The sequence below is a fragment of the Onychostoma macrolepis genome, chromosome 22 (assembly GCF_012432095.1).
Source record: "Onychostoma macrolepis isolate SWU-2019 chromosome 22, ASM1243209v1, whole genome shotgun sequence".
Taxonomy (NCBI): Eukaryota; Metazoa; Chordata; class Actinopteri; order Cypriniformes; family Cyprinidae; genus Onychostoma; species Onychostoma macrolepis.
In genome coordinates this window covers 4,277,309-4,302,122 of record NC_081176.1, presented here as the reverse complement: position 1 = coordinate 4,302,122, position 24,814 = coordinate 4,277,309, and the positions used below count along the sequence as shown (strand labels likewise).

The window sequence follows — 24,814 nt, the reverse complement described above, 5'->3', positions numbered from 1 at the left end:
CTGAGGATCAGGGAACACAACATGAGTGATGGGGTGAAGGAGTGTTATCCAACAATACAAACCACTTTTTTTAATCTTAGTAGAAAAAAAGCAATAGTAAATACGTGGTTAGTGCAATGTCCTGGTAAATTTTAGTACCTATGCTTGTGTGCTCTGAGTTGGTGGATGTTTACTGGTCAAAAGAGCCCACGTGACTGATATGATATAATCTCTGACATATTCTGGTCTGTAGATATGTCTCGGGTCCCTTGTTCATTGTGCATCTGAGTAACCTTTCACCTGATTCCTCGCCCAGCAGGCGAAAACCACAAATCTGGTAACTATAAATAACAGCAGCAACACACATGAACACAGAATGAGAAACCATTCGTTCCTAAAGCACAGGACTGAAGCGTTTAGTTGAAGTTGACACACTGATAAATACATCTACGTTCATTACTAAGAAAAATGACACAAAGACGCTATTTAGCAGAAGCCGCCAAGTTTATGACGCCTCACAAAACATTATTTCAGTCAAATAAAGAGCATCAAATGTGTCGAGGATTTCATGCTACATGATAATAAAACATTAATACACGTGTGCAGGGACACTAAAAGACCCTCATAACACACCCGCAACAGCACTAGCATCCCTTCCGATTCGTCTGCTACATTTGTGTGTGTGTGTGTGTGTTGGTCTGCAAAGTTGTCATGTTGTGTCGTTTCACATAATTAGCATCCCGCATCAAAAGTATGTGTCTCCACCTAATGTTTCTGTTTTGTAAACCTAAAAACCGCAAGAGAAAGCAGATATACACACCCTCAGAAACGAAACTAATGCAGCGTTTGACCACTAGAGGCGGTTGGCGCATTACCGCCACCAACTGGTGTGGAGTGTGGACCAGGCCTACAAGGCCTAAGTAAAATACTTCAATTAGTTTCTCTAAGGTATTGAAACAATTAATTAACAATAAAACACCTATATTTTGACTCCTTTATTATTATAATAATTATATTTGCAAAAACAAATTGCCTGATGTATTAATACATAAATATGCATATTAGAGCGCCATCTAGTGATATAACTAGGGTTTCGATTTCAAAGAATTCAGTTATAAATTGAATCAGGTGTTTTTAATGTTATCACATGAACATACAGATGTCATTCAAGCTATTGTTGCTTGTTTCATAGATAAACTTCTTATGCACAGATAATTTACAATATTTCAACAGCTTATTAAAACACTGGAAAATTTGTGTTAATGAAACAAAATCATCATGTCCAGCTCTTAATGATTTATATTTGGCAAATTTTAACTCTGAAGTGACTAAACATTTACATCATGACAAAAACATATCATGATGCACTTATAAATATAACTAAATCTACCTATTCTACCCTTCAAAAGGAATTTAAAAAGGAAAACTGTAAGTCAACGCAGGCATTCTTACCTAATAAAACAAGAAACATCTAGCCTCAGTCTCATTCCAATTATGAGACATCTCATTAGCACCACTCCATCATTTAATTTTAATATCAAGTCAGTTCCAATTAGTGCACTGTATGTTGGGGTATTATTCTCCTGAAAGAAACACAGATTCACAAAAGGTTAATACAACTGTTACGACCGCTAGTGTTCAGCCGTAACAGGAAAAAGGAAGAGTCTCAATACCAGAGAGATGTTGAATTACAAGAATGTATTTACAAATATGGGGTTAGCTTCAGGGGCAGCTAGACAAGGCCAAAATAACAAACAAAAATTATATTTTAACACTCTACACTTCCTAAATCAAAATTAAAGAAAAGAAAAATACAGTTTCAACTTACCTGACTCCCTAAACCAAAAACAAAGTGAAAAGATGTTTCAAAATAAAATAGCGTCTAACCCCCTACAACCCTTAACTTGCCAAAACTTAGAATCGTAGTCAATCAGGCGTGGGTCAAGTTAACAAGGAATATCACAGAATAGAAACAAAAATACTATCACAGAATTACAATCACACTCACAATCTTAAGCACCCCCACACTATTTCTCTGGTAAAACACTCAAAGACTTAAACGAATGACGAGGGCAAGGCACAAAGGCAAACTACAGAGTCTCACACGATGGCACAATCACGGCAGAGATTGAGTGTTTGGGGCAGTCCTTATATCTGGATCAGGTGAGGAGGAGAACCAATCGCAGCCTCCAGCAAATTATCTCGAGGAACCACCCATCTGAAACACAAACATGAACATACACAAGAGGGCAGAATGGAAACAACAAACAAATGAATTAAGGCCTTTCCACACTGAGCGCGATGCGAAAAAGTGAGGCGAATCACCGACGAACTGTGCTTTCACACCAAGCACGAAATGATTGTTCCCCTTCTGGGGAACTCCGCGCTGCGCCCCCTAGGGGGCACTATGGGGAATGCAGCCTGCATGACCGGTGTCTGAATCACGTGTGAAACAACACCAATCTATTGGCCCACATGGCCCATGATGTCATAGGCGGGGTGCCCGGAAGTATAAAAGGGCACCTGCTGAATACTTCGTCCTCTTTGCTGTCTTCAGGAGCCGTCTGTTTGAAGTGCGTGTGAGAGACCAAGGCAGCTGAGCGCTGTGGAAAGTGTGTGCCTCTGTGCCCAAGGTTTCTGTCACTTGAGGACATACACGGTCTACGCGTCATGTATCTTGGTCAGGAGCTTGCGTGTTCAGTGCTTGAGGGCGCTGAGCGTGCTCATTGTGAGTGTTACCCAATGAGAAGCTCTAATTGCGTTTGTCCCTCTTCTCGAGAGATGAGTGACAAGTGTTTGCGTCTCGCGGTTCGGGTCCCTCTGTTTCCGAGGCACGGCGAAGACTCGGATCGTGGGATTTGCGAGGTTGAGATGCTCTTTTTGGGTTATCAGATCCTGCGGATAACGCTCGAGTCGAGCAGCGCTTTAGGGGATGTGTGCCTCCGTGTTTGGATTCTAACACTCAAGGGCACGTTCTGCTTTCAAAGTTACGCCCACGTCGTGATGAGTCATTGTGTCTAGGCTCTAAACAGGTTGTTGGATGTCACAGATACTATTGGGTTGTTATGACAATGAAGTGTGAGCACGGAGTTGTTTCAGCCCTGATCCTGCGAGATCGTGGGCGGAGCTATATTCAGCTCTGCCGTGCCTCTCTAATATGCATGTTATTGTGTGTGGAGAGCTTCGCTGGACGTAAATATATTTGAATGTTCTGTGGAGAGAGGCTTGCGAGTTTTCTCTCCCAGGATTTTCAGCACCTAGAGTGGTTATGGGGAATGTCTCTTCCTGTGTTTAGCCGGAGTGTAGCCGTCTGCAGATGGTTATGCTCCAGCCCAAGCTTACTTTGTTCTGGAATATGGCAGTCTGAGGGCCGCTAGTTCTTTGAAGTCGGCTTGGTGTGTCCCGGCCTTAACTAGGTTGGGTTCCCCTTGGCACAAGTTCTCTCGATTAAGCGCTGAAGTCTTTGTCTAGGAATCTGCTATTCGAGGATAGATGTGCTCCAGCTCGGAGAGTGTTTCCTTTTAGCGTTTTTAAATAGTGGTCTCCGTGAGCCCCTTGCATGGACTGTACTGTCTCCCCTTCGGGGTTTTAAGTAGTGAAAAAAAGAAAGTGAAAGTGAAAAAAATAGATGGCCCAAAGAAGTGCCCAGATAAGTGCCTTATCTGAGTGAACTGCTATTCGAGGATAGCTGTGTCCAGCCCTCTAGTGTTATGGCCTCAGCTTACTTCAGGCTTTGATAGCTGACTTTGATGTGTATGTGTTCACTCTTAGCGAATCATTTACTGAGGGTCCGGATCTCCCTCTTGTGAACTCCTGGTCGATAACACGGTGCTTCGCTAGCCTACTGTGGGACTGACATGGATTGGGGACCTCCTTAGTATAACCATCTGAGAGTGGTTATATTCCAGCCATTGTTATTGCAGGAAGGGCGTACTTGAATACAGCTATCTGAGGATAGCTGTGTTCTATTGCAGTTGCGGTGAGCCCTCTTATGGAGTGGTCCCCTTTCCTAGAGCCTAGCTATCTGAGGTGAAGTTGTGTACTATGCTCAGTGATCGCTTATGTGCTAGCTCAGTGATCGCTACCCTGCTTAGGGTTTTAAGTAGCAGTCTCTTGAGCCCTTACCTAGATAGTGCTGTCTCCCCTCTTTGGGTCGTAAGTAGACAGCCCACTCTTTGTGGTCTGGATAGTTTCATTCGGTCCCACTTCCGGTAGTGACTGCTCTCCTTCTTGGGGTCTTTAAGTAGCGGTCTCTTTGAGCCCCTACCTAGATAGTGCTATCTCCCCTGCTAGGGTTGTAAGTAGATGTCCCACGCTCTGTGGTCTGGGCAGCTCTGTAGGAAGGCTATGTCGGCTATGTTATTCTGGTCCACAAGCCTTCATAAGACCTTAGGGAAATAGCTATCTGAGGATAGCTGTGCTTTTAACTTGGGTGGGATGTTCCCCTTGATCTATTCGGGTTCCCCTCTTTCTGCCAAGTTGCGTGAGCGGCCCGTGGCGTCAGTGGCATGGCCCCTTTCTAAGGGAAGGCTTAGGTATATGTATGTTGCTTCCTTGGTGCTCTTCCACCAGGTGGACAGGCATGTGCCTCGGCACGGCGTAGTTGGATTTCGTTCCCCATAGTGCCCCCTAGGGGGCACAGCATGGAGTTCCCTAGAAGGGGAACGTCTCAGGTTACGCATATAACCATGGTTCCCCGAGAGGGAACGAGATGCTGTGCCCCCTTGCCATGCCTTTGGCCTGCCTGTCTATGTCTCCTTCGGACAGCTAAAGTGGATGACGTATTCAGCAGGTGCCTTTTTATATTTCCGGGCACCCTGCGTCTATGACGCAGTGGGCCATGTGGGCCAATAGATTGGCGTTGTTTCACACGTGCTTCAGACATAAGTCATGCAGACTGCATTCCCCATAGTGCCCACTAGGGGGGCGCAGCGTGGAGTTCCCTAGAAGGGGAACCATGGTTACATGTGTAACCCGAGATGTTCGCCTTCTGCTAATTCACTCCGGACACCGACCAACAATGCATTTTTCCTCAGATATGTATCTCGAATATGGATTTAACTTCGTCCGTAAATTAAGATAAACAAAGTTTAGTTCTACACCAGAAACACAAACTATCTATAATGCTTAGGCTACATCCTAAAATATAATTAGAAGTACAATTAGCATCAAGCTACATTTGAAAATGTATGTAATTATTAATGTATTTGCTTACTCACTTTAAACCATCATCGACTGCTTGTAATAACTTCCGATTGTGATCTATTCTTGATTTTGGAGCAGACACATGCACTCTTTGTATGTTTAATAATGCTACACTGCTAATATTTGTCATAAACATCCTTTATTGCTATAAAAAATACCATGAGCTGCATACAAAGCACATACAGAAAAAAAATATCGTCACTAAATAGGTGTCACTATCAAAAATAAGTTTTGTCTCATTTTTATATCAATCGTAATCAGGGACGGACTTACTATATTTCATGCTATAACTGTAGGGCTAAATGCCTTATTTCTGTTATGCCTTTATGAACTGCATATGTGATATAAGTTTCCACCAAACATCTAAGGGAGCTTATTCAAAACATAAACAGCTTTAAATTTTTGGTGCACAAATAAAAACAAAATACTGACTTTCTTCTTCTTCTTCTTCTTCTTCTTCGTTTGCCAGATTAAATGGATTATTTAAATGATCGGATAGAGTGTATATATCACTGTACCATATATACAGTGAGGAAAATAAGTATTTGAACACCCTGCTATTTTGCAAGTTCTCCCACTTAGAAATCATGGAGGGGTTTGAAATTGTCATCGTAGGTGCATGTCCACTGTGAGAGACATAATCTAAAAAAAAATCCAGAAATCACAATGTATGATTTTTTAACTATTTATTTGTATGATACAGCTGCAAATAAGTATTTGAACACCTGAGAAAATCAATGTTAATATTTGGTACAGTAGCCTTTGTTTGCAATTACAGAGGTCAAACGTTTCCTGTAGTTTTTCACCAGGTTTGCACACACTGCAGGAGGGATTTTGGCCCACCTCCACACAGATCTTCTCTAGATCAGTCAGGTGTCTGGCCTGTCGCTGAGAAACACGGAGTTTGAGCTCCCTCCAAAGATTCTCTATTGGGTTTAGGTCTGGAGAATGGCTAGGCCACGCCAGAACCTTGATATGCTTCTTACAGAGCCACTCCTTGGTTATCCTGGCTGTGTGCTTCGGGTCCTTGTCATGTTGGAAGACCCAGCCTCGACCCATCTTCAATGCTCTAACTGAGGGAAGGAGGTTGTTCCCAAAATCTCGCAATACATGGCCCCGGTCATCCTCTCCTTAATACAGTGCAGTCGCCCTGTCCCATGTGCAGAAAAACACCCCAAAGCATGATGCTACCACCCCATGCTTCACAGTAGGGATGGTGTTCTTGGGATGGTACTCATCATTCTTCTTCCTCCAAACACGTTTAGTGGAATTATGACCAAAAGTTATATTTTGGTCTCATCTGACCACATGACTTTCTCCCATGACTCCTCTGGATCATCCAAATGGTCATTGGCAAACTTAAGTCAGGCCTGGTTTAAGCAGGGGAACCTTCCGTGCCATGCATGATTTCAAACCATGACGTCTTAGTGTATTACCAACAGTAACCTTGGAAACGGTGGTCCCAGCTCTTTTCAGGTCATTGACCAGCTCCTCCCGTGTAGTTCTGGGCTGATTTCTCACCTTTCTTAGGATCATTGAGACCCCACGAGGTGAGATCTTGCATGGAGCCCCAGTCCGAGGGAGATTGACAGTCATGTTTAGCTTCTTCCATTTTCTAATGATTGCTCCAACAGTGGACCTTTTTCACCAAGCTGCTTGGCAATTTCCCGTAGCCCTTTCCAGCCTTGCGGAGGTGTACAATTTTGTCTCTAGTGTCTTTGGACAGCTCTTTGGTCTTGGCCATGTTAGTAGTTGGATTCTTACTGATTGTATGGGGTGGACAGGTGTCTTTATGCAGCTAACGACCTCAAACAGGTGCATCTAATTTAGGATAATAAATGGAGTGGAGGTGGACATTTTAAAGGCAGACTAACAGGTCTTTGAGAGTCGGAATTCTAGCTGATAGACAGGTGTTCAAATACTTATTTGCAGCTGTATCATACAAATAAATAGTTAAAAAATCATACATTGTGATTTCTGGATTTTTTTTTTTAGATTATGTCTCTCACAGTGGACATGCACCTACGATGACAATTTCAGACCCTCCATGATTTCTAAGTGGGAGAACTTGCAAAATAGCAGGGTGTTCAAATACTTATTTTCCTCACTGTATATATATATATATATATATATATATATTTTTTTTTTATCCATTAAAACCAGTAAAAATATTAATAAGGGTTAGCTGAACTATACCATTATGTCATATGTAAATGCAGGATGTGAACTAGGAGGGTCAAACGCTGTCAAGGGTTTCACAATTCAACACTTCAACAGCTCTGTTAGATCACACACTGAAGCGCTGAAGAAAATGTCTCACAAGTTTGTCTTGTTCTGTTTGTGCTGCTGGAGTCTGACTGGTAAGTTTTTTTTTGTTTGTTTTTTCATTTCGGAGTAAATTAAAATTTTTCATCAGCTGTTGTGTACCAAAAGAATCGTGAATATTGTATGAATATCAACTGACTTTGAATTCAGGTCTCTTTTGGAGTCAGGAACTTTACATTAAGGTTTCCAGGTGTGGAATACATCATGAAGAATAATAGAAATCCCTACTAAAGTGTGAACTTTCCATAGAGCTGCTTTCAAATATCAGGTCATTTTTTGTCCTTTTAAAAATACATTTCTAATATATATATATATATATATGAAGAGTTTATTTGCTAAAACAGATAAAATCTGTTTTTTTTTGTTTTTTTTACCTAGTCAAAACAACCTAACTGTAGTCTGATTGAGATTAATTGTAATGCACAATGAAAAACATGATTTCTGAGAACTGTTAAAAACGGAGTTATCTGTTTTTGCAAATGAACTCTTCATATATTTATATATATATATATATATATATATACATATATTTTCAAATACTTCTGCAGCTATCATACACATCTAAAAATGTCATGTAACACTAGTCAAAATGTGCAGAAAACTTATATTGCATAGCAGACTATCCAGTGAAAACATTTTAATTAAAATATCCAGCACAATTAAAACGGTACTTTTAATCTGCATAAAATTATCATGTATTTATTGTCAATAAATTATGAAAATTTAAACACTGATTGTCGTCTACACAAATTAAAGATTACAGATGTGTTGCACCAATAAGGGTTAATCTTAAATCTAGTTTATCTGATAATTCTTTTGCGCCAGACTTTAAACTTTGAAATAAGACTTGCATTTAAACCACAATTAAACTGCTTAATGTAATTTGCTTGAATGCAAAAGTTGTTGCTGTTTTAGGAAACATGTTTACTTTGAGTTCATATCTGGGATTCATGCATTTATGTGTTTAATCCATTAAATAGGAATATTTAGTGTGAATATCCAGTGTATCTGACATTTCTGAAACAGATCATTCTTGTGGTAGAACTGTAGCATTAAGATACTATGAAGGGGGCTCGAGGTTGCTGTAGTTCGTTATATTTGGTTTTTCTCCTGTTTCATAAATTATGCTGCCATATACTCTATTAATTGCTATTTTAAATATATTTCCAGCAATTCGTAAGTGCTGCTTCAGTGTTTTCTGTCTGTTTGACTCTAACACTCTCTGTATTGGTAACAGTAGCGGGTTTCTGCTGCTGTTCTCAGCTTCACATGTAAATGAAGCTGATTTCAGGGTTTGTAAACCATCAGAGGATTTAATCTGTAAAATCTGTTCTTCAGGTGTGTTTGGTGATTCAGTGTCAGTGATGGAGGGAGATTCTGTCACTTTAAACACTGATGTTACTGAAATACAGGAAGGCGACAACATAGTGTGGAAATATGGAGCTGAAAAGTCTCTAATTGCTAGAATGAACAAAAAGAAGCAAGACTTCTCATCTGATGTTCTTGATGGGAGATTCAGAGACAGACTGAAGCTGGACAATCAAACTGGATCTCTGACCATCACAAACATCACAACTCAACACGCTGGATGTTATGAACTACTGATAAATGGAGCAAAAAGAACATCAAAAACATTCAACGTTTCTGTCTACGGTGAGCAGATATCATTTGTCAAAATGTTCACATATTCTACTTACATAGTCAAATATTTATTTATTTTATATTTTGAGATGACAGACACATTCAGTGACCATCGACACACTAAACACTCACTCAACACTAAATTTACAGATTCACTACAATTCACAATGTTGAAAATGAGACAATTATGTTCATATTCCTCTTATTCTCTCATGTTTTCAGCTCGTCTGTCTGTTCCTGTCATCAGCAGTAACTCTTCACAATGTTCTTCATCTTCATCATCATCACAGCAGAATTGTTCATTGTTGTGTTCAGCGGTGAATGTGAGTCATGTGACTCTCTCCTGGTACAAAGGACACAGTTTATTGTCCAGCATCAGTGTGTCTGATCTCAGCATCAGTCTCTCTCTACCTCTGGAGGTGGAATATCAGGATAAAAACACCTACAGCTGTGTGCTCAACAATCCCATCAGCAACCAGACCACACATCTGGACATCAGTCAACTCTGTCACACATGTTCAGGTACAGCAGCGCTGATATATGAGTTTATTAACTGACCTGATCTCTGTCTTCTGTTGTAGATCAGACTGATTCAATCACTTACATTAATGACTGTCTCTCTTTTACTCTCCTTCATATCCTCCAGATTCAGTTTCTCTGATAGTGTTGATTTCTGCTGCTGCTGGATCTCTGTTGATTGTCGCTGCAGTCGTGATCTTCTGCATCTGCTGGGAACACAGAAACACTGATCAAGCAGGCAAGTATTATCTTTGTCTTTTAAAAGGTAAAATTAGAAATAATTCTTCAAAAATACGTTATCAATATTTTTGCCACCAGATAGCCCTATTTTATAATTTAATTAAAATTATTTTCATACTTTTCATTGTTATAATAAATGTCTATTTGTGTATAATGACACTGAGCGGACTTCTCACTCGCACAGTTCAGTTCATTTTATCTTATCTCTATTTTATGAACATAATCTTACATGTGTAAAGATGTGGCTGGTGCTGTACAATTTATATGAATGATAACTTTTGTTGTGCTTGTTGAACTCAAATGCTGAGTAAATACAAATAATGTAAAATACTTTACTTTGTTAAACATCTCATATGGGTTTGATTTATTAGTGTGTGATTTATGTGTATCTATAAATGTAATAATAAACACTATTTAGGAACTATTTGTGTGTGGAAAACGTTAAAGGCCTAATGGCTAATTAAAATTGTTAATGGCATTTAAATCTTTGAGTGTTACTTTGGTGTTAAATTTGAAAGCCCTGATAATAACACACAGGCTGTGAAGAACCAGATCTAATTAATTTGTGGTTTTAATGCATCTGTTATTGTTAAAACAGTTGAGTCTTGTGAAGTAGTGATCACTTACGCCGAGACGACATTCTACAAAAGAAGCGCACAGAAATTGGTAAGACAATTTATTGTTAATATATTGAGTATTTGTATAATTGGTAACACTTTACAATAGGGTGTTATTTGTGAACATTAGTTAATGTATTGACTAACATGAACAAACAATGAACAAAACATTTATTACAATATGTATTAATCTTTGTTAATGTAGGTAATAAAAAGTACAGTTGTTCACTGTTAGTTCATGTTAGCTCACAGTGCATTAATGTTAACACAACTTTTAATTTTAATAATGCATTAGTACATGTTTAATTTAATATTAACTCAAATTAATAAATGCTATAGAAGCATTGTCTTTTCTTAGTTCAAGTTAAATTTAAGCAATGTTAATTAATGAAACCTTACTGTAAAGTGTTATTGTATAATTTTAGTAGAGTCTGATGTAGATCAGTGTGTACTTTTGATTTTGTCTGGATAATATTTAAGTCCATTTCCACCACATAAGAAAAAAAAAAATCATGCTCTGGTAAATCATAGAAATCATGACATACTAAACCTGAGATTAAAAAAAATCAAAATTATAACATATTTAAGCCAGATAATAAGTTAAAAAGTTGAAAATCTCCTATAAAAATTGTAAAAATGAGATTAACAAATTCAAATTCTAACTTAAAATGTCAAAATTATCACATACTAATTCTGACTTGCATGTATCATTATCTGACTTAAGTATGTTATAATTTAGAATTTTTAATCACAGAATTTTGACTTTGTATGTTACCTTTTTTATTGATTTTACGAGAGCATTATTTTTCTTTTTTTTTCTTGTCACAATAACTACTTTTTGTTGGGCACAGGATTGTCCCAGAAATAACTGTGGCATTTATTGTCATTTTAAGACCATTTTATGCCACTGAATATAGAATGATAATATAATAGTTTAACAATGCAAGTAGTGCATGCTTAATATCGCATGCACAAGATGCTGCAAAAAACTGTCAAACACATCAATCTAATGCACGTTTACATAGACAAACAATGGAAGGCAAAAAATAAAATAAATATATAAACACAGCACAAGTGGAATGCAAAAATGCTAACGCTAGCTGTAAAAGAGCACCGTTTTGCATTATTACATTTATATATGCACCAGAACAGTGAATTGCTTTGTGTTGATTTGGACTTATTCTTCCATACTGGAGTCTGGAGTTGTAAGGAAAACACTATAAAGCTTCAAACGGTGCCTTCTTTTCACCTGCTGATGTCCGCTCTTTCCATATACAGTATTGTGTCATAAGTTGATATACTGATTACTTTGACAGGCCTAATGGCGGAAATGGGCTTCCATAGTATAATGATCTATCACATGAATCTCACACAAAACTGCACCATGTGTTCATAAAATAATTGTTATTATTGTTATTAATATAACTATTATTATATCTTGTGTTATGCACTTTTTACAGAAAGTTGAAGAGGAGAGTCTTGTAGTATATGCACCAATCACAATCAGAAGATGATCAAACTTCATTGTTGTTCTACGTACAAGACACTTATTGTCAGATCATTTTCACTGGGAACCTCCTGCAACGCCCTCAGCCTCTGTGGTCTATGGATGAGCATTTTCAAATCCACAATGACTTAAAGTATATTCACTGAGGGGTATTTAATGAAAATACCATTGAAACGTCATATATGTAAGTGTCAATGCATTTAAGAAAAATAAAAGGCATTTAAGTCACCATTTTGCTGCACCTTTGGCTCAGAATGCATTTTGAAACTCTCATTGCATTTTTCTACTATTATCACACGGTATCACGATGAAAATGCAATCCCAAGTGTCCTACCCCTAAGTCTAAATGCATTTAGGAAAAACAGCAATTAAATGATAATTTTGCTACAGTTTTTGCTTGGACATGTTAAACATATCTAATCAATTTGGGTAATACATTTTCATTTTCATTTTACAACTTATAAAGCTTTAAAACTAGTGTAGAAAATGGCAAATTTAAATGATATAACTGAATTTTTATTTTCATTTTGTAATAAATGTTGCACATATGAATGGGAAAATTTAAATTTAAATACAGAAATACACTGCCATTTTGCAAATTACATTTCAAATTGTATTTTGCTACACATATGCTTCCATAGTCGTGCGTGTACACACGTGACGTCACCAATGCAGCAAGATAGCTTAGTCGGAAAATGGAGAAGCCCACATCATATAGCGGCTGGAAATACAGCCATTATTTAAATTTTGTAGGGAGAAAGGATGACAAAAACATGTCACAAACATCAATATCACAATGTAAATTGTGTAGTGGTACTAAGACTTTGTCTATTGCAAATGCCAACATGTTTAGTTGGTTGAGCCCTACTGATGAAGATTTCAATATGTTGCTGCTTTATTAAATGACAGAGGTTTAAAAAATTGTGGCTTGACATCAGTTTGAGTAAGTTGTACTCTTCATTTATCTGTAACTTTCATGGATTCACAGGCTGCAAAATTATGCAATTACCAACTTTTTGGGAGGTGTAATGGAAAAGTAATGTAACTAATTACTGTTGGCTGGGAATAATAAGTAAAGCAATAATATTACTTTTGAAATGAGTAACTAGTAATAGGTAATACATTACATTTTTTGAGTAACAAGCCCAACAATGATCATATGCAAATGCAGGATGTGAACTAGGATGGTCAAACGCTGCCAGAGGAGGATTCACACAACCTTCAACAGTTCTGCTGTTAGATCACACACTGAAGCGCTGAAGGAAATGTTTCACGAGTTTGTCTTGTTCTGTTTATGCTGCTGGAGTCTGACTGGTAAGTTTATAAAATCAATTTCATGGCTATTTTTTTTATTTTTTTTGGAGTAATAAAGCTATCTCCTGTTATGTACCAAAAGAATTGTGAATTTTGTATGAATATAATACAAGATCTACTAATTCTGAATTCAGGTTACTGTTGGGATTAGGGTTGGGACGTTTACAGATCTGGAAAAGGTCATGAAAATAATGGAAATCCCTGCAGTGTAGATGTTCAGAAAATGTGAACTTTTCAAATAAATATACATATTTAAAAATACTTCTGCAGTGATCATAAACATCTACAAATGTCATAAAAGTTTACTACTCAAAAAGTGCAAGAACTTTATAGTCTATCCAGTGATCTAATGATCTAAATATCCCATTTATTAATATATATATATATATATAATATCCAACTGGACTGGTACAATTAAAACAGTACTTTCAATCTGCAATAATTACCATAAAATAATGTCAGCATTTTTTTAAACTTTAAACATTGATTGTCCTCTACACTTTACAACAAACTGAAGAGTTAGGATCTTACACCAAAAAGGATTAAATCTAGATTAAATCCAGGTTTATCTAATAATTCTGCTGCACCAAACTTTGAAATGAGTACACTTACATTTAAAACATCATTTTGATCCTAGTCTTACTTCACACTTAAAATAGATTAACTTCAACCCTTTTACTTTAATGTAAACTCTTTATTCACTTATTATAGCTTTATTTGTCAAGTGTGCGCAAAAACACTTTGTTGTGTTCTAGGTACATATACACATATACATATATAACACGAGAACAGAACGAACATTTAATAAGTAAGACTATGAGGAAAAAATAATAATAATGCTAATGTGATGTACATCTGACTCAGGAAAAAATTATGTACATATTTGTGCGTTATGTGTATACATATGTGTTTAATCCATTAAATAGCGCTGCTGCAACAGTCTGTTATGGTCACAGTTAACAGTTTACAATAGCTGTTTTGAAAGACCGTTTATATTTTACATTTAGTTTTTTGTTTCTGCTGTTCTCAACTTCACATGTGAAAGAAGCTGATTTCAGGATTTGTAAACCATCAGAAGCTTTAATCTGTGTAAAATATTTTTTATATTCTCCAGGTGATGGCATATGGAAATATGGAGCTGAAAGGTCTCTCGTAGCAAAAATGAAGAAAAGGAAGCAAATTGTCTCCATATATAATGGTCTTGATGGGAGATTCAGAGACAGACTGAAGCTGGACAATCAAACTGGATCTCTGACCATCACAAACATCACAACTCAACACACTGGAGTTTATCAAGTAGAGATAGCTGCAGAAAAACTGACATCAAAAACATTCAATGTTTCTGTCTACGGTGAGAAGAGATCGTTTGTTGAAATGTTCACATATTTTATTTACATAGTCAAATATTTATTTATTTTATATTTTGAGATGACAGACACATTCAGTGATTGTCGACACACTAAACACTCACTCAACACTAAATTTACAGATTCACTACAATTCACAATGTTGAAAATGAGACAATTATGTTCATATTCCTCTTATTCTCTCATGTTTTCAGCTCGTCTGTCTGGTCCTGTCATCAGCAGTAACTCTTCACAGTGTTCTTCATCATCATCATCATCACAGCAGAATTGTTCATTGTTGTGTTCAGTGGTGAATGTGGGTCATGTGACTCTCTCCTGGTACAAAGGAAACAGTTTATTGTCCAGCATCAGTGTGTCTGATCTCAGCATCAGTCTCTCTCTACCTCTGGAGGTGGAATATCAGGATAACAACACCTACAGCTGTGTGCTCAACAATCCCATCAGCAACCAGACCACACATCTGGACATCAGTCAACTCTGTCACACGTGTTCAGGTACAACAGTGCCAATATGTGTTTATTTACTGACCTGATCTCTGTCTTCTGTTGTAGATCAGACTGATTCAATCACTTACATTAATGACTGTCTCTCTTTTACTCTCCTTCATATCCTCCAGATTCAGTTTCTCTGATAGTGTTGATTTCTGCTGCTGCTGGATCTCTGTTGATTGTCGCTGCAGTCGTGATCTTCTGCATCTGCTGGAAACACTGATCAAGAAGGCAAGTATTATCTTCTCCTTTTAAACAGGTAAAATTAGAAATAATTCTTCAAAAATAGTATTTTGCCAACTAATAGCCCTATTTATCATTTATTTAAAATTATTCTCATTCTTTTCATTGTTACAATAAATGTCTATTTGTGTATAATGACACCGAGCGTCCAACTTCAATCATCTCACACGCACAAAAAAAAAAAAAAGATTCTCCATTTCTTAATCTGCAAAAATCAGAAATGTTTATTTTTAAAAAAGGTTTTGTTCAATGTATCTGATCTTCATTTTATGAACATAATCTTACATGTGTAAAGCTGGTGCTGTAAAATGTATATGACTTATATGAGTGCAGATTAAATACAAAGATTGTAAAATTCTTTGCTTTGTTAAACATCACATTTGGGTTTGATTTATGTATAAAATAATGTGTGATTCATGTGTCTCTCTAATAAATGTAATGATAAACACTCTTTAGGAACTATCTGTGTGTGGAAAAAAGTTATAGGCCTAATGCCTAATGGCTATAATTAAATCTGTTAATGCCATTTAAATCTTTGAGTGTTACTTTGGTGTTAAATTTGAAAGCCCTAATAATAACACACAGGCTGTGAAGAACCAGATCTAATTAATTTGTGGTTTTAATGCATCTGTTATTGTTAAAACAGTTGAGTCTTGTGAAGTAGTGATCACTTACGCCGAGACGACATTCTACAAAAGAAGCACACAGAAATCGGTAAGAAAATTTATTGTTAATATATTGAGTATTTGTATAATTGGTAACACTTTACAATAGGGTGTTATTTGTGAACATTAGTTAATTTATTAACTAATATGAACTGTAATTTATTACAGTATTTATTCATCGTTGTTAATGTAGGTAATAAAAAGCACATTGTTAGTTTGTGTTAGCTCACAGTGCATTGACTAATGTTAACGCAACTTTTAATTTTAATAATGCATTAATAAATGTTTAATTTAATATAATATTCAGAAATGTTGTCCTTTCTCAGTTCATGTTAACTAAAGTAGTTAAGTAATGTTAACTAACGAAACCTTACTGTAAAATGTTATTGTATAATTTGAGTCTGATGTAGATCAGTGTGTACTTTTGATTTTGTCTGGATAATATTTAAGTCCATTTCCACCACATAAGAAAAAAAAAATCATGCTCTGGTAAATCATAAAATAAATTCTGACATACTAAATTGAAATTCTGAGATTAAAATGAAAATTATAACTTAAATTTGAAAATATACAAAGTTTAAATAACGAGGATATTATTCAAATTATAATTAAAAATTTTGAAATGATGACATGCTAATTTTGAATTTGAATGTATCATAATCTGATTTAAGTGTGTCATAATTTGGAAATTTAATATCATTTTTACTCTGTATGTCACTTTTTGATTATGATTAACGAGAGCTTTATTTTATTTTATTTTTTTCTTATTTGGCGCTAAGGCCTGTCATGATAACTACTTATTGTTGGGCACTGTATTGTCACAGAAATTGCGATATTATTGGCATTTTAAGACCACTTTATGAATATATAATGATAATATAACAGCATAATAATGCAAGTAGTGCATGCATAATATTGCATGCACAAGATGCTACAAAAGACAGTCAAACACATTCATATAATGCATGTTTACATAGAAAAACAATGGGGAAAATCAGCACAGAAAAAAATGCATTCTCTCGCTTGTGAATCCCCCTTTACGCTAGCTGTGAAAGAGCACTATTTTGCTCTGTTACATTTACATATGTACCAGAACAGTGAATTGCGGCTTTGTGTTGATTTGGACTTATTCTTCCATACTGGAGTCTGGAGTTGTAAGGAAGACACTATAAAGCTTCAAATGATGCCTTCTTTTCACCTGCTGATGTCTGCTCTTTTCATATACAGTATTGTGTGATGAGTAGATATATTGATTATTTTGACAGGCCTAAAGGCAGAAATGGGCTGTCATAGTATAATTATCTATCACATGAGTCCCACACACAACTGCACCATGTGTTTATAAAAGACTTCTTATTGTTATTAATAAAACTATTATTATATCTTGTGTTATGCATTTTTTTGCAGAAAGTTGAAGAGGAGAGTCATGTGCTATATGCACCAATCACAATCAGATGATGATCAAACTAAATGTTGTTCTAAGTACAAATACACTTATTGTTTGATCATTTTTTTGGGAACCTCCTGCAACGCCCTCAGCCTCTGTGGTCTATGGATGAGCATTTCATTGCAGCATTTTCACGTTTGCAAAACATACAGTAGATGCAAACTAGTTGTCAAAAAGTGACAAAGTGAACTCTGCTGTGGTCTGGATTATTTATAACTGAACAGAAATGTGGTTTGATCTGTGCGTGAGAATGAGTCTACTGCTGGATGCTTGCATTAGATGGCAGGTAGTTAGTGTGTGTCTAAGGTGTTAATAGTGTCTGTTTGAGTGTGTATCTGTGTCTGAGGTGTCAGTATAATGTTTTGTGTAAGCGTGTGACGGTGCGAGTGTATCTGAGGTGTCAATAGCGTGCCATGCGAGTGTGTCTGAGGTGTCAGTCTGTGTGATCAGCATGTCGTTGCAAGGATTTTTAATTTACGCTCACATGAAACCGCTGACTTCTGCACTACAGGGAAGCCACTTCACTACAAAATACTAAACTCATTACTGCTGATTTTTGACAAAAAGGTCTCAAATCAAGTGATATTATATGCTTTGTGTGTTTGATGATATTATGCAGTGATACTACAGTTAAGTAGTACTACACTCTCATAAAAATATACAAAGGTACATTTGAAAAGGTTCACCTTTGTATTTTATTTACCCCTTAAGAGTGCATATTAGTACCTAAATGGGCAAAAAAGGTAACGTACAAGTGAAAGCTTGAACCCTGTTTTTGTCTTATAAAGGTTATATCCTGTTTTTTTTGTGTGTGTTTTTTGTTTTTTTCAGTGTCTGGGTCATTTATAGAATAAATTCAATGCATGATTTACAATTTATGATTTGTGTTTCATGGTGGTTAATCATTTATTTTTGTTTGCATCAGCTTTGATGAGAAACTAACAAACTAGTTTTTTCTTTCAATAGCAAAACATGGCTCCTGTCCATAACAATGGTTGAAATTTAGAGTGAGATTAAGATCATTATCAGATAGAAAACCTCACCTTAACTTTCCACTGATAATGGTGAAGATCAGACACAAATACGTTGACTGTTCAAGACATCGGCTCCGGCTCCAGTTCTCCTCTTTAACGCCGCCTGAGGATCAGGGAACAAAACATGAGTGATGGGGTGAAGAGTGTTATCCAACAAATGATACAAATTTCAAATTTTTTTTTTTTTTTTGCAGATACATGTTTAGTGCGGTGTCCTGGTAGAGTTTAGTAGGCCTACCTATGCTAGTGTGCTCTGAGTTGGTGGATGTTTACTGGTCAAAAGAGCCCAAATGACTGATATGATACGGTCTCAGTCATATTCTGGTCTGTAGAAATGTCTCGGAGGGATTTTTCACCTGATTCATCGTCCAGCAGGTGAAAACCACAAGTCTGGTCACTTTAAATAACAGCACACCTCTCCTCAGAAACACAGGAACACAGGATGAGGAATCATTTGTGTCTGCAGCACAGGACTGAAACTCTTTGCAGTAAAGTTGACACACTGATAAATAAATCTGCGTTCATTACTAAGAAAAATGACACAAAGACGCTATTTAGCCGATGCCGCCGAGTTTATGACGCCCCACAAAACATTATTTCAGTCAAATAAAGAGCATCAAATGTGTCGAGGATTTCACGCTACATGATAATAAAACATCAATACACATGTGCAGGGACACTAAATGACCCTCCCTGTTGTTTATAACACACCCACAACACGAATACTAGCACTAGCATCCATTCGTCTGCTCGGAGATTTGGGTTTTGTGTTTATAAAAACAGGTTGGTCTGCAAAGTTGTCATGTTGTTTCGCTTCGTGTAAATTACATGCCGCATCAAATCAAATATATGTGTCTCAGCCTAATGTTTCTGTATTATAAACATAAAACCGCCCTTCATGTATAGAAGCTCATAGAAAGTAGATAGCCTGAACACCCTCAAAGACGAAACTAAAACAGCATTTGACCACCAGAGGACGAGAGTCGTCTCCTTCTTCTTCTGGGGTTTATTGGCAAACAGCGAGCAAACATCACCGCCTCCGGAGTGTGGACCAGAGCGGCTAAATCAATTGTAACTTTTTTATATCTTTTAATCCCTTCACAGAAAATATTTTAAATCACAACGAGCTTTCAGCTTTCCTAAGTTATGGATCAAATGCTTTATTATTATTATTATTATTATTATTATTATTATTATACAGCATCCACACAGTGTGCACTTGTTATAAATGGCCTGATATTTTATTAAAACATAACGTGTGCACACTTCTGCATACTGTATTAGAGCGTCATCTAGTGACATATCTAGGAGTTCAACATTCAAATAATTCAGTTTCATGTTTCATATCTAAAACAGCTTTAGGATCTTTTTGCTAAGTAAAACACAAAAAAACTATATAGCATGAAAACTGAACATATGACTATGTATGATGAACAACAGATGTAATTTAGACGTTTAATCACATTAACATTGATCAAGGCACAAATGCATAACAAACATGGTAAACTAAAGTTCAAATGTGCCGCCTTGATATTTAACAAAAAAAAAAAATTAATCCAAAAAAAAAAATATATATATATATATATATTATTTTTTTTAACAATGAAGATCTTTATACTTACGAGTGACAGTAACATTGAAGCTCTTAATGGTGTCAGTACTGCAGAGATCTGTCTCTGAATCTCTCATCACCATCTTCACACTGAACATCTGTACAGACGAAACTGAGATCTCTGCTGATTTTTACTTCATGGATAATGGAACACACAGTAAAGTGCTATGAAAATATAATTCTATAAATCATAAAGATAGAGGTGTGCGATACTGTCATGTTTCTTTGTGTTTTAGGGCCCACTTACATGAGCATGGCATTTTGGGGGCCTGAAAAAGCAAGCTTTTGAAAATGAGTTAAAAAAAAAAAGAAGTTTTTGAAAACAATACCTTCATATTTCATATTTTAGTTTAAAGTAGCCTATAGTAGCAGTGACTCTTTTATGTTTTTTGACAGATTCATTTTCTTTCAAACTGTTATCAGCTATGTCATAATAGCAGGAAATGTTCCACCTACAAGCTAATCATACACGCACAAGATGTTTGTCCAGCTAACAGATCGCACCATGTTTCTGAGGAAATCAAACTGCAGCAGGTTTCAGTTTGACTCAGAAGCTGAGCTATTAGTGTCACAATTCAGTAAGATGGCAGGTGTTTCTACCGGTTTTATCACTGTCTATACAACTTTAAAACCATTTTAAAATCCATAATTGTTATTTTACCATGAAATTTAGGAAGATTTACACATTGCACTCTTCACCCTTTTACATGCTACAGTCTGACAATTAATTTTCAAAAAGCATCAGTGTTAAAAAAAAGAAAAAGAAAATGCATTTTTTTTTTTCCTCAATAAAGAACGTTTCAAATCTCAATAAGGATCAGAAGGACATGTAATTATCTATCATACACAGCATGTGTGTGTGGATTAGGAGGATCAAACTCGTGGGAGGATTCACACAAGCTTGAGTGTCTACAGCGGATATAGGCTTTTCAGATCAGACACTCAATGGAAAATGTTTCACATGCTCGTTTTGTTCTGTTTGTGCTGGAGACGGCTGCTAGGTAAGTTATAAAACCATTTTTAGGTATTAATTTCTTTGTGTTTCAGAACATCAGCTACTGCTTCTGTTCAAATTATAGATTTGCATCTGCTTTTCTTCTCAGATCAATCAAATCAAATTTACTTCACATCCAGGCCTCCTTTCAGCAAACCTGCTTTAATGTTCCTCGTATACAGTCATGAAATGATTCAAAAAGATTAGCCAAATTAAACTTATTGTTTTACGAATCTGAAATGTTTATTTTCCTCTACTGGAGATCAATTAAAACACACACACACACACACACACACACACACACATACATTAAGGTAAAATAAATAAATAAATATATCTGTCCAAGCTCATCTGTTTATTTAAGTAATATTTGATCTTTTTTGTCACATTTAAAGTTTAGAAATTGATCTCAGGGTTTTTGAACAACAAGAATCAAAGCCTTTTCATGTTCTTCAGGTGTGTTTGGTGCTGAAACAAATGAACTACAGTCAGTGATGGAGGGAGATTCTGTCACTCTAAACACTGATGTTACTGAAATACATGAAGCTGATGACATATTTTGGATTTATAGAGATCAAAACTCTCTTATAGCTAAAATCAACAGAGAAATTCAAGTTTCCTCCATATATGATGATGTTCCTGATGGGAGATTCAGAGACAGACTGATGCTGGACGATCAAACTGGATCTCTGACCATCACAAACACCACAACTGAACATGCTGGAGTTTATCAACTACAGATAAGCGGAGTGAAAGAAACATTAAAAACATTCAGTGTTTCTGTCTATGGTGAGTAGAGATCATTTGCCCACTCGGATATTTTGATTTTATTTTCCTGGAACTATTTATAGTGTAAAATGCCAAATATTCACCAAGCATTTAGTTTATTCTCTGATGTTCTGCAGCACGTCTGCCTGTTCCTACCATCACCAGAGACTGTTCATCATCATCTTCATCATCATCATCACAGCAGAATTGTTCATTGGTGTGTTCAGTGGTGAATGTGAGTCATGTGACTCTCTCCTGGTACAAAGGAAACAGTTTATTGTCCAGCATCAGTGTGTCTGATCTCAGCATCAGTCTCTCTCTACCTCTGGAGGTGGAATATCAGGATAACAACACCTACAGCTGTGTGCTCAACAATCCCATCAGCAACCAGACCACACATCTGGACATCAGTCAACTCTGTCACACATGTGCAGGTACAGCAGCGCTGATATATGTGGTTATTTACTGACCTGATCTCTGTTTTGTTGTAAAACAGATGCATTCCCTTCTTTTTATCATTACAGCACCAGTCTCTCAGATAGCGCTGATCTCTGCTGGATCTCTGTTGATTTTAGTTGCATTCGGGATCTTCTGCATTTGCAGGAAATATAGAAAAACTGATCAAGGCAAGCATTACCTTCTGCTTTTAAGAAAACACGGGAAATAGTATGTGTGACTTTTGGGTTTGACACTTTCTGTGGATTACCTGCATATCACAATTAACTCATCTCAGTTTATACTTTCAATTACATTTTTTAAATGCAATGATGTAATTACAGTTCAGTTTTTAATGCATGCTTTTTATTTTTATTTGCTATAGTTCTCAAAGTTGATGATGCAACAGTTCAGAATCATGATGAAGAGATCATTTACACTAATCTGACCTTCTACAAAAGAAATCCACAAACAATGGTGAGTCATTGTGCTTTATATGATGATCTGATATCCACATAGTCCTAGATGGAAGTAAGATGAGTCAGCTAATCATATAATTTTGCATAGGTTAGAAAAATAAATAGACTTTTAAAATGGAAGAAGAAACACATCTGATATCTTTTGTTGTTGATGTCAATAGTTCGTGTGACAGTCAAGCTGTATAGTATTTGGGGCAATTTCATTGATGCATTCTAATAATAATAACAAAATATTTGGCACAGTGTTCATTTTAGCCTGGGAAGTCACACTTTTGGCTGTTGTTTATGAACTATGCATTAACAAGGAATGGTTAATTGTGTGTGCAATTAGAAAATATAATTTTCTTTTTGTGTCTTGTATGCTGTTATTTTTATTTTTTAAGAGGGCTACAGAGGAGAATCATGTGGACTATGCACCTGTCTGCATAAGATGATGAAGCTTTCCGGAGTACAAGTCCCTTTCACTACATGTTTGGATTCAGTATGTAATCTCTGATCTTTAGACATTACAGACATTACATTGTTTAGAATCCACTCTGATGTGCAGGGGTCTGAAATAATTTATTCTGGAACAAAAATCTAAACATTAACATTCATGGTATTAGGATAAACTTCACACCAATCTCACTGAGCAGCAGCTGTTTGAGAGTCTGAGTGAAACCTGTTATGGTCTTGCTAATGTTATTATGCAAGTGCATAAGTGCCTATTATTGAACATTTGTGGTTGCTGTGCATTTTAGAGCATGTTAGAGGAAGAGCGTGTGGTCTTTTTTTCCATTCCTGGCTGCTATTCTGAAACTCATTGTTTACCACAATATGCATGATCATCCATGATAATAAATTATCTCAAATCAAAGAGTGATTAACTGTGAAACCTTACTGTGTGAAATGTACAAATGTCATGTATTTCATTTTGTAAGTGAGAAATTAAATATTTAAGTACATATGCTTGCTTGCCTCGCTTTCAGGCTACTTGTTTTTTTTTGGTTTCCAAGGCGTCAATAGCTAGAAAGTCTATCAGGAATCAGTTAAGACCAGTGTCAATACAATGGGCTAGATGAATCAAATTAATTATTTATTTTTTATTTTTTATTTTTTATTTCATTTTAATTTTTGATGTGGTGATGTCACAAAACTTTATGAGGTCCTTCAGGGCACTGCACCACTACATATCAAGTTTTGTACATGCCAATTCAATTGGTAAATATAGCATTTTATGACACAATTCTAAATGGCTGATGGCCAAATATGGTAAAATTGAGTATTGTTCAACTCAGCATGCTGTGTTGAATCTAAACAGACAAATCTTGTAATTTTTAACCCTTAAAGAAAAGAAAAACATCACGGTCTGAGAGATAACACTTTATCAAACACTAACATTTTTATATTGTTCAGGCTTGCATGGAAAAACCAACATGGATCTGTATTGCCTGTACTGGATTTAACCTCTTAACTGTCACCGTCCACCCTGTGGGACGCCTACCTTTACTTCACTATTTTACAATTAAATCCTAATCTAATCATGACAAACTATATATCGTTGGAAAGGTCTAAGACTCCTAAATAGGTATTTTACCACTTTTCTGTTAAAAATTATGTAGGAAAAGTAATAGATTAATTTATGACCAGAGGTGTCAAATCCAGGGTCAGAAAGTAAAAGTCCTGCCCTGTGTTTATTCCACCCATGAACTCAGCATGTCATTACTTTATACAAGTCATTCCTTTCAAGTCACAAGCAAGTTTCGAGTCAAATCCCAAGACCTCAACGAGTTGAGGTAATTAAGAGATAATTGAGAGACTAATTAAATGTTGATTGTGCATTAGTGATGAACACCTGCTGTTACTGAGAATCACAGAGGATCAGATGTTGATGTTTTATTGGTTAAAATGATGCCACCATCATGGAGATCAGTGTTTGCTTTAGTTGGGCTCTTG

The 24,814-nt window shown here is 36.3% G+C and overlaps 2 protein-coding genes and 1 long non-coding RNA gene across 18 annotated transcripts in view; 2 read left to right on the top strand and 1 right to left on the bottom strand.

The window, feature by feature from the left end:
• Positions 1–19,583, bottom strand: part of LOC131531361 (uncharacterized) — a 38,364-nt gene extending 18,781 nt beyond the window's left edge. For 2 of the 6 annotated variants that reach the window (XR_009268659.1, XR_009268657.1), the window contains exons 1-6: positions 18,830–19,583; positions 18,601–18,694; positions 15,289–15,421; positions 9,755–9,875; positions 1,432–2,197; positions 139–320 (exon numbers count right to left, since the gene is read on the bottom strand). This is a non-coding gene — a long non-coding RNA (uncharacterized LOC131531361). The remainder of the gene's footprint in view (positions 1–138; positions 321–1,431; positions 2,198–9,754; positions 9,876–15,288; positions 15,422–18,600; positions 18,695–18,829) is intronic. The other 4 variants (XR_009268658.1, XR_009268661.1, XR_009268660.1 and 1 more) reach the window with 4 other exon arrangements.
• On the top strand, positions 210–18,592 carry LOC131531334 (SLAM family member 9-like). 11 transcript variants are annotated; one of them, XR_009268647.1, is made up of 9 exons: positions 210–316; positions 7,404–7,544; positions 8,848–9,162; positions 9,373–9,672; positions 9,797–9,907; positions 10,508–10,575; positions 11,987–13,347; positions 14,462–14,698; positions 14,909–15,295. XR_009268647.1 is itself a non-coding variant. In XM_058762021.1 (7 exons), exons 2-7 carry the CDS (start codon positions 7,496–7,498, stop codon positions 12,038–12,040), a joined length of 897 nt encoding a protein of 298 aa, XP_058618004.1. In that variant the 5' UTR covers positions 210–316; positions 7,404–7,495; the 3' UTR covers positions 12,041–13,668. The 11 variants fall into 11 exon arrangements, 7 of the variants coding, with proteins under 7 accessions (XP_058618004.1, XP_058618003.1, XP_058617999.1 ...); XR_009268646.1 differs by having other exon boundaries at positions 14,462–15,295; XM_058762021.1 differs by lacking the exons at positions 14,462–14,698; positions 14,909–15,295 and having other exon boundaries at positions 11,987–13,668.
• Positions 19,584–20,871: 1,288 nt separating the features above from the next.
• LOC131531349 (natural killer cell receptor 2B4-like) lies at positions 20,872–24,308 on the top strand. The gene is made up of 6 exons (XM_058762055.1): positions 20,872–21,204; positions 21,654–21,986; positions 22,103–22,399; positions 22,490–22,631; positions 22,786–22,877; positions 23,263–24,308. Exons 1-5 carry the CDS (start codon positions 21,156–21,158, stop codon positions 22,796–22,798), a joined length of 834 nt encoding a protein of 277 aa, XP_058618038.1. The 5' UTR covers positions 20,872–21,155; the 3' UTR covers positions 22,799–22,877; positions 23,263–24,308.
• The last annotated feature ends 506 nt before the right edge of the window (positions 24,309–24,814 follow it).